This window comes from Alligator sinensis, unplaced genomic scaffold (genome assembly GCF_000455745.1).
Source record: "Alligator sinensis unplaced genomic scaffold, ASM45574v1 scaffold417_2, whole genome shotgun sequence".
In the NCBI taxonomy this organism is placed as follows: Eukaryota; Metazoa; Chordata; order Crocodylia; family Alligatoridae; genus Alligator; species Alligator sinensis.
The window spans coordinates 797,431-806,948 of NW_005842456.1; the positions used below are offsets into that span (position 1 = coordinate 797,431).

The 9,518-nt window shown below is 41.9% G+C and overlaps 1 protein-coding gene across 1 annotated transcript in view; it reads left to right on the forward strand.

The window, feature by feature from the left end:
• AHI1 (Abelson helper integration site 1) overlaps positions 1-9,518 on the forward strand; it is a 226,193-nt gene that overhangs the window by 46,595 nt on the left and 170,080 nt on the right. Inside the window, 3 exon segments of the mRNA XM_006030667.2 lie at positions 5,067-5,296; positions 7,868-7,971; positions 8,634-8,752. Of these exon segments, the coding sequence (XP_006030729.2) occupies positions 5,067-5,296; positions 7,868-7,971; positions 8,634-8,752 (453 nt within the window).

Genomic DNA, 9,518 nt, shown 5'->3' on the forward strand with positions numbered 1-9,518 from the left:
TCCATAATCCCCATGTTAGATTTTCAAGACTTGTTGACAGGTTGCTCGGGCATTATGAAGGAGTTCCATGAGATCTGTATGGGCCACACAGTTCTTCAGGGTCATGAACTGTAGCATAAAGTACAGTGACCCACAGCAGTATATTGGGCCAGGTGTTGCTGAGTTGCAGGCTAGTCTTCTAGACTTGTGTACAGGAACACCATCTCCAGGTGTGGCTGCAAAGCCCCCGGAGTCTCTTCAGCCCTCACTCTCCTCGCAGCTGCCCCTTGATCTCACCTGCCACACCTTGTTGTAATGTTTTAAGTATGAGAGGCTGCCTCAGGGCTTCCCAAGCTGTTCTCTCTAATGATCACCAGGTTTTTGTAGTTCTCGCCATAAGGGCTAGTTGTGTGGCTCCAATCCACCTCTACACCAGGCCCCATGCCTCGCAGGTGTTACCTCTCATTGACATTTGCCTCATCTCTCTCAGCCCAACTCCGGGGTCTCAACACACTCAGCCCTTCCCCAGGTTCTCAACATACTCCAGCTTCTCTAAAAGGCTCCTTGACCCTTTCTGGTCCCATGTGCTAGTCCCCCCCTGGACCTCCCCAGGCACAAGACTCACTGCATATCTAGACCCCCCCTGGGCACTGGACCCTCTTGGTCCCCATCAGGCACCAGCCTCTCTCATGCTCACTCAGCCCACCTAGGCTGGCAGACTCCTCATGTCTCTCTCTCAAGCTTACCCCCAACTCTCAGGTTCATATCAGACCCCTCTGGTCTGTGTTTCTCCGTTTCTCTAAAGCTTACCCCAAGCTTTCAGGTTCGGGCAGGAGCCCTGCTGCAAGCCTGGTGTCAGGAGCTCCACTGCCTGTGGCTCCTGGGCTTAGACTTCCTGACCAGGCCATGGACGTATAACCTTCTCCTGGTCAGGTAATGCCCTCATTAGCTCCCTTCTCCACCTGCTTTACAGGCTGCCCGTGCCAGCTGCTTTGCAGGCTGTCCCTCTTATTAAAGTGACAGGTGCATCTAGTGCTCTGTCACAACTTGCAAATACTCTGATCCTTGCAATTGTTTCCAGAACTCAGTTGTAACCTGATTAATTCACCGTCCTAGATCCTCATCCCTCTAAAGTTCTAGAAGTTCCAGTGCCACAACAGACAGATGTGCTGTTAAGATTTGGGGCTGGGATGGCCATCATTGATAATATCAAGCATGAATGGGTTAAATATAAAGGCAAAGTAGGTTTTCAAATCTGCCATGAAAGTCATTTAGTAGTCCTTGCAATTTACTGCTATAGTACTCAAGTTTCTCTTCCACTTTTCAAGGGTAAAACAAGGCCTATCTTTTTCAGTACCATTGCAGAACCCCATCTGTTAAAATACAAGTTTATCCAGAAGTGCACTAGCATTTTCCAACACTACCACCAATTCATTCTTAATGCAACCATAATATTTGCTTCATTTGTTACATTAGCTTTATTGTTGGCCACCAACCAATAGCAGTCCGTGATGAATGCTGAGGCGTGATTTTAATGTTTTATCCATGCTCTGACATCTTTGTTGTAAGTTAGATGGCATTCATTAAAGTAAGCTCTTCCACTGTATTTGAAGGTATTCTATTTTAAAGCAGAACATCGTCAATAATGAGAAATGTTTTCACTTGGACATCTCTGCCATATTTTTGCCTTGTCATCATCTATTTCAGCAATGTTGCATTATCTGCTAGCCTCAAAGCTATCTGGGCTTTTTTGTCAGTTCTATAAGAATCTGTTTAGCAAGAACACATATATATATGTTTGGAACACCTCCAGGAACTCTGGTGGTGTTCTCCTTCATCCTTCTGGCCAAAGGGAAGGGCCCAAGCAGGAGCAGACACATCCTGTAGATCAATGCATGGCTGCGCAGATGGTGTTGCCAGCAGGGCTTTGGCTTCTTTGACCACAGGATGGTGTTCCAAGAAGGATTGCTAGAAAGAGATGGGATCCACCTGACAAAGAGAGGGTGGAGCATATTTGCAGACAGGTTTGCTAACCTATTGAGGAGGGTTTTAAATTAGACTTCCCAGGGGATGGAGACCAAAGCCCTGAGGTAAGTGGGGAAGTGGGTAACCTGGAGGAAGCACAAGCAGGAGGATACAACACGGGAGGGGTTCTCATTCTTCCTGACAAAGCAGGGCATTTGGCTAGTTACTTCGGGTGTCTGTACACAAATGCACAGAGCCTGGGAAATAAGCAGGAGGCATTGGAAATCCCCACACAGTCCCAGAACTAAGATGTATTGGAATAGTAGAGACTTGGTGGGATAGCTCGCATGACTGGAGAACTGTCGTGGATGGGTATAAACTATGCAGGAAGGACAGGCAGGGGAGAAGAGGAGGAGGAGTTGTGATATTAAGAAAAAAACTTTCTCACAAGAAGGGTAGTAACGCAGTGTGACCAGACTCTGGAATAGACTCCCAGCTGGGGTGGTGCAGGCACCCACCCTGGAGATCTTCAAAAGGAGACTGGACACACACCTTGCTGGGGTTATTTGACCCCAGCAGTCCTTCCTGCCCAGAGCAGCGGGGCTGGACCCGATGATCTCATGAGGTCCTTTCCAGCCCTAAACTTCTGTGAATCTGTGTGGAACAGGTTACCCAGAGAGGTTATAGAATTATCCATCCTTGGAGGTTTTTAAGACATAGCTAAACAAAGCCTTGGCTGGGATGATGTGGTTGGGCATGGTCCTGGTTTGAGCAGGTGGTTGAACTAGATGGGCTCCTGAGGTCCCTTCCAAGCCTAATTTTCTATGATTCTCTGATTCTATATCCCTCCTCTTCGGGGGTCCCACAGTGTTTTTTAATCTGATAGGATCTCTGTTCACATTTCTTCTTTCATTTTCCCTTCCCGATTCAGGTTTTTCCTCTCCTACTGGGAGTTTTCTGTATAGTTAATATTCTTTTGAACCCTTAGCAGATTGTTTTCCACATATGCCTTAATCAGTTAAAACCATTACATCAGCTTGAAGGATACGATAGATGGGGCTTTATGTGGGTTTCCCAAAATTAGTACTTTATAAGGAAAGGATTACTTCCAGGCCTTATCCCAAGTTTCTGCCCTAGGTTGTTTCCGAATTCTGTGAAAACCTATTTATTTAGCTTCAACTTTCTACCCAAAGCCTCACTCAACCTTGGTGCAAGCTAAACTTTATATACTCATGTAGTCAAGATACTGTCTTTTTATAATGACAAGGCAAAACCATTCAGACATGCACCTAGACTGTTTATGGCTTCTATAGAGAGAGTTTTGGGTCAGGTAAAAGTCATTGAAAGATTATATAAGAGTGTCTCTAATTATGTGAGGGCATAAATTGGCCAGGTTAGATTCACGTAGCTGTGTCAGGGATCATTTCACGAGAGCAGGCAACTTACGCTCCGTTAGAAGAATGTCTCCGCTTCTAAAATCTATAGGGCAGTTTCATGGGTTTTGGTTTATATATATATATACACACAATACTGTTCTTTTGTAGAAGTTTCTAAATCAGATGCCTTTTTGATAGGGTTTTTGCAATTATTTTTTAAAATTGATCTCCAGTTGCTCACCTCCAAGCAAACAGATAACTGCCTGTTAGTTACTTAGAGTAATGGTTACTTACAGTAACTGCGGTTCTTTGATATGTTTTCCCTTCATGTACTCTATGACCCACCCTCTTTCCCTGCTATGTTGGGGTCCTGCTCCTCTTAGATTTTGTAGTGGTAAAGAAATGCAGAGACCATTCTATCTTTTATGAATTCAAGTGGTGGACAGGAGAACATCTAGGACTGGTTTCTGTTTCACTTATTAGACTTATAATTGGACTTTGATAACTAAACTTGTTCCTGTTGAGAACCCTGAAAGGCTTAAGTCCATGAAAAACTGTTAATATAAAAGATGGGTGGCTCCTCCTTCTGCTCATTGCTCTTCTGTAACTAAATCTTAAGGGTAAGATATCAGGGTGTTACAAAATTAGATCTGTTACTGGATTTTTAGGGACTTGAGCAAGGTGGAGTAGGATTGCATTTAGTCACCTTAGTTTAGGTGAAGTTATGCATTACACTTACAACCATACTAACTCTGTGCAATGTTAGGTGCAGTGTTAAAGTTAGAATGTACTGTGAGCAGTCACACATTAAGAATTAATACCATTTCTTGCCTGCATAGCTCTAACTTGCCACAAGAGGGCTAGATAACAGGTGTGGCTAGGAGCCAGAACACCTGAGCTCTATCCCTGCTCTAGGTGGCAGGGGGAGTGCTGGGAGCAGTGCATCCTGGAATTCTGGAGAACTGCAAATTGTTCATATTATCTTCATGGAGCAGACTGAAGTTACCCAAACACAAGCTAGGTAGAAAGCCCAGAGGTAACCCTTGCCTGAAGTGGCATAACTTGAGGCACTCAGAGAGTACTTAAAACAAGTTAACAAGCTTTAATGTGCAGATGCTCACATTTTAAGTGCACTTAGTATGGTTTAAATGTAACATGTAACTTCACCCTTCCATCACTTGACAAGTCGAAGATAATCTGGCTGCTAGTGTTCAAATGCAGCCCTAACAGATATTGCTGGCCAAATGATTCCAACCTTACACCTGTGGGGATGCATGCATAGCATGGGTGGTATCTATAAAAGCAAAATACCTTGCTTCAAAGTTATACTTAGTGTAAGGTAAGTAATGTTGTTTTAAAAATCATTTACCTTCTGGAGAAATATCCTAATGCAAAGGTTATTCTGTACATAGAATGTGTCAGAATCCTTGAAGAGGAGAAATTGGTATCTTGTGCTTATTTAATATCTGTTTAAAATGTGCAAAATTCAAAATGCTTATTATGCCAATATGTGGCGAGGGATTTAGTTAGCACAGTAACAAACTTTTCTTAATTTATTTTGGGAAGTTCTGTGTCAAACTTTAAGTATAATTGAAGAAATTCAGCAGATCAAATGAAAGCTTTAAGTGTTTGCATGTATTTTATTTTCAGAACCATTAACACAAAATTTGGTATTAACTATGGATAATATGTTAGAATCTATTGCATTCTGAGACAGAGGTACTTACTCATTTTGTGTCCTTTTAGGATGTGGAAGATTGAGACCCAGGCTACCTCTGCTGTGAAAGTTTTCCCTCACCCTTCTTTTGTTTACACTGCGAAGTTCCACCCAATTGCTGACTATCTGGTGGTGACAGGATGTTATGACTCTATGATTCGGGTATGGAATGCAAAAGTGAAAGAAATCTATGGTCAGCTGTTGCAGGAGTTTGAGGGTCACAAAAGCTTTATCAATACACTCTGTTTTGATGCCGAAGGTATGTTCTTTTAAAATCTTAACCATATCTCAAACAAAGAGCATAGTATACTCTGAGTATACTCAGTTTATTTAACATTAATTTAATATTAAAAAAAATAAAATTCCTTTTCTTTAATAGTTACAACTGTATAACAGTGTCCTGTTTGGAGTTCGTATTAGCTAGGATGTTTATGCTTGGTTACTACCTGTAATCTGGTTATGCCTCAAATGTATGAGGTGCTGCACATACATATAGGAAGATGTAGTCCTTGACATAAAGACAAATAAGTAGACTAAAGACAGTAAAGAAGAATACATATATAAATATAGAGTGGTCAAGGTGATAACTATTCATGTCTTGATTATGCAAGGTTTTTTTAATAGATATATAAATTAACCCCAGTTTTCACTATACCTAGCTGCTATTAATTAGGTAATGTTTTGTGAGACATCACATCAGAAGGTAGTATGGTATGAAGCAAGGTCTGGCAACCTATGGTCTGCAGGCCACTTCCAGCCCTTGAAGGGGTTTTATCCAGCTCTCCAAGTATGCCAAAAATATTAATTGCATTGGGATCACATTTCTAGCAAGCAGCGTCAGGTGTTGCCTAGAAGGCAACCCCCTGCAGAGAGGACTGCTCCTGGGAACATCCAGGGATCATTTCTCCTGCCAGGCCTTGTGAAGGGGGGTCATGCAGTGCTTTGAGCCCAGTCTTGCTTTAGGGGACACTGATGACTGAGGGAGCTGCGTCACCCTGACAACTGCAGGCTCCCCAATAGGCAGCCTCCTTCCCAACTGCAGCCAGCCTTCTGCTCTTGGGTCTCCCTTGGACTAGCAGGGCTGGCAGAGGTGGTGCCTAAGACTGAGGGTGGGGGCTTGGGCAGCAGGTAGGCTTAGAACAGGAAAGGAAGTGAATGCAGTGTGTGGGCTGGGGTACTTATTTGCATGGCCAGATGCAGTGCAGAGCAGTGGTAGGAATACCTGCTGTCCTTGCTGGTTTCCCTTGTAAAGTTCTTAGTAGCAGTATAAAATTTGAAAGTTTGTTATATGAAAATAACATTCAGGGCTGAGGTACATAGCTCGCCTCAAGTTTAGACTTATGTGTTCCTGCACCACTACCATCTAGTCGTGGAATATCTAATACTCAGGTCTGCCATAGAACTGAGCTGTGTTATTTTAGCCCTGCTAATGAAAGATTGCCAACACGCGCTATAAAACAGAGAGGCTGTTGTGGGAGAAACAAACAGTTGGCATGTCAAGGATACTGTTAGGTGTCACACAGTTGGCATATTAAAGGGAAAATAGAAAAAAAGTGATAAAATAAGTGGTGAATTACACAGTGTGCTGAAAAAGAAGGAAGAAGTATGAATACAATGTAATGGTAGAGGGTTCAGTGATGGTAACAACATGGTCAGAGCAATAAGCAAGGAGAATCTTAATTGCTACCTGTTGTTTGGACTGGAGGAGTAAATACAATATGTATATTAAGGGTGCCAAAAAGGAAGATGCAGTAGTTAAGTTGGAAAAAGATCTGGGGCTGAATGAAATGATATGGTGATATAAATGATAGCCCTATAGGGATAGAAAGAAAATATAAGGCAGGATTTGAACATGAGCCCTTAGAGTTCATATGTGTGAAAGAGAAGGGGAAAGGTTGCATTCTAAAATGACTAATATTTTATTGATCAGGGAAACTGGAGAATGGTGAACTTTTCAGGAGTATCAGAGAATGGAGTAAACTGAGCTTTTGGGAGAAGAGCTAAGAATTCAAACCTAAAGTCTAAGTTGTCATGACATCCAAAAGGAGGTGTTGTGGAGAGATGCTAAAATGTAGCTGTGAAAGCTGAAGCTATGCCATTGGATGAGATTTCTGAAAGATGGGATTGTATATATTTTAGAATCTGAGTTTTCAAATAGCAATTTCACTAACATATAGCTGGGTCGTTTTAGGAGTAGCCATGGCAACTCCTTAAAAAACAAAGAAAGAAAAATTCCAAGTGCATTATTTACAGCAATGTATACTTTTGGAGCAACTTTTGGAAGGGCAGCAGTTGGAGATCAGTTTGCCTTTATTCTTGCCTAGGTTGACAAGAACTCTATAGATAAGCACCAGGGGTCTGATGTTAAAGTCCATTGAAGTGGTAAGACTCTGCTTGATTTTAGCAGCGTCTGTTTTGGTTCCTAGAAGACGAATAAAAGTAAGGAATTTAAATAAAGTGATCTTAACATTTGAACAGTATCAGATTTTTAATCTGTTTTGACTTTTGTGATGTGCTTTAAGAAAAAATTAGGTTTATCATCTACCTTGTAGCATGAGAAGAAAATGGAAATAAAGCATTACCATTCAAATACTAGCCACAATTCAGTTCCTGTTACCACATAGGTATAACATATCATTTATTGTAATTCAGTTCATAATACATGTGTATGGAAATTGCCACAAAACTGTTTGTGGCACAGATAAAGCTAGAGACATTCTAAGTGTATTTAATTTGGGAGTTTTCTTCAGTTCATATGTTTCCTGTTTTTCATTTAATATTGTTTAAAAGTATTTATTGCTTATATTATGTGAAATCATTGTTTTTTTAGGACTTTACATGTTCTCAGGAGATAGCTCAGGCCTCATTATAATTTGGAATACTTTTGTCAAAGGAAATTCTCAACATCCAGTCCAACATTGGAGCATTATGAAGGTATATACAGATTTTTCATTAGCAAGATTAAGTTTTATGAAAACTAGCTTCAAATGTAGTCATCCGACTTGTTTGATTACTTTTCTTTATATATTTTTGTGTGGGTGGAAAGTGAATTCCCTTAAAATGTCTTGTTAACACTTTGCTGATGGAACATGCTGTGATTCATGTTAGGGATTTCTGGATTTGTGGCATTTTTAGATATGGTATTGTTAGTAGAGGATATAAACATTTTTTTCCCAGCAACTTATACAAGAAGTTTAAAGAGACTTGGTAGCATTGTACTTGAGCTCCATAATACATTGTGTTTATTTTCTGTCATAGAAAGGTCGAGAATAACAAACTATATATTTTGTCAAAGTACCATTGCTTGTAACTGTATGGCTAATGTTTTATCATCCTGTTAGTAACCCTGTTTCTCAGGATTCTGTAGTTATAATAGGGTCTGTCATATGGCTGTGAACATCTGATGACTTAGAATACAGTGCCTGTGAAGAAATTATTCGCCTTTAACCCATAAAGTTAAGAAGAAAAAAATGCAAGAAGAAACAAAATATAGATAAAAAACAAAACACAGAGAGCTTTCTTTAACTGTATCTTCCATTTTCAATATTAAGGTATTAATGTTACATTGTGATAAACTTCATTTTCTCTTACTGTAGGAAGTAAACGATAATGATATGAAAGGGGTTCCAATAAATCATTTGGAGGTACATCCAAATGGAAGGCGCTTATTAATACATGCCAAAGACAGTACTCTGAGAATTATGGATCTCAGAATGTAAGTTTCCTTTGGTCAATACATAGATTTGTGTGTTTTAGGATTGACTATGCATGGCAATAACATGTTCAAAATTATTAAATATATACTTGGGAAGAAGAAAGCTGGTCTGATAGAATGCTAGACTAGGGCTTGGGAGATCTGGAATTTTTTAGCCTGCTCTGTTACTGCTTTGTGCATGACCTCAGGCCAGGGGTGTCCAACCTTTTTGAATGTGGGGCCGGATCACAAACTTTTTATCACCCAGTGGGCCAGCGAGCCATATTCAAAGACGTCACAGGAAGTGGTATCATATCAGAAAGTGGTGTCACATGACCTTTGACACCAATGAAGTTGCAGGGGTTGACATGGTGCTGGTTGACATGGCATGCATGCCTGGGTAGACATGGTGCTGCAAGAGCCGCTTGGCTACAACTGGGTTGACCTGGTGCTGGAGAAGCCGCGGGGCCAGGCCGGGGTTAACCTGGGGCCCGCCTGGCTTGCTGGTGCCATGCCCGGGTTGACGTGGTGCTGCAGGACCCGCCTGGGCAGAACCAAGTCGGCACCGGCCAGCAAAAGCAGCATGCAGTTAAAGCCGGCTTCCCATGTGCTGCTGGGGGCTTGCTGGTGCCATGCCCGGGTTGACGTGGTGCTGCAGGACCCGCCTGGGCAGAACCAAGTCGGCACCGGCCAGCAAAAGCAGCATGCAGTTAAAGCCGGCTTCCCATGTGCTGCTGGGGATGGGAGGAGGCCGGCCAAGTCTGCACCGGCCAGCAGAAGCGGTGGC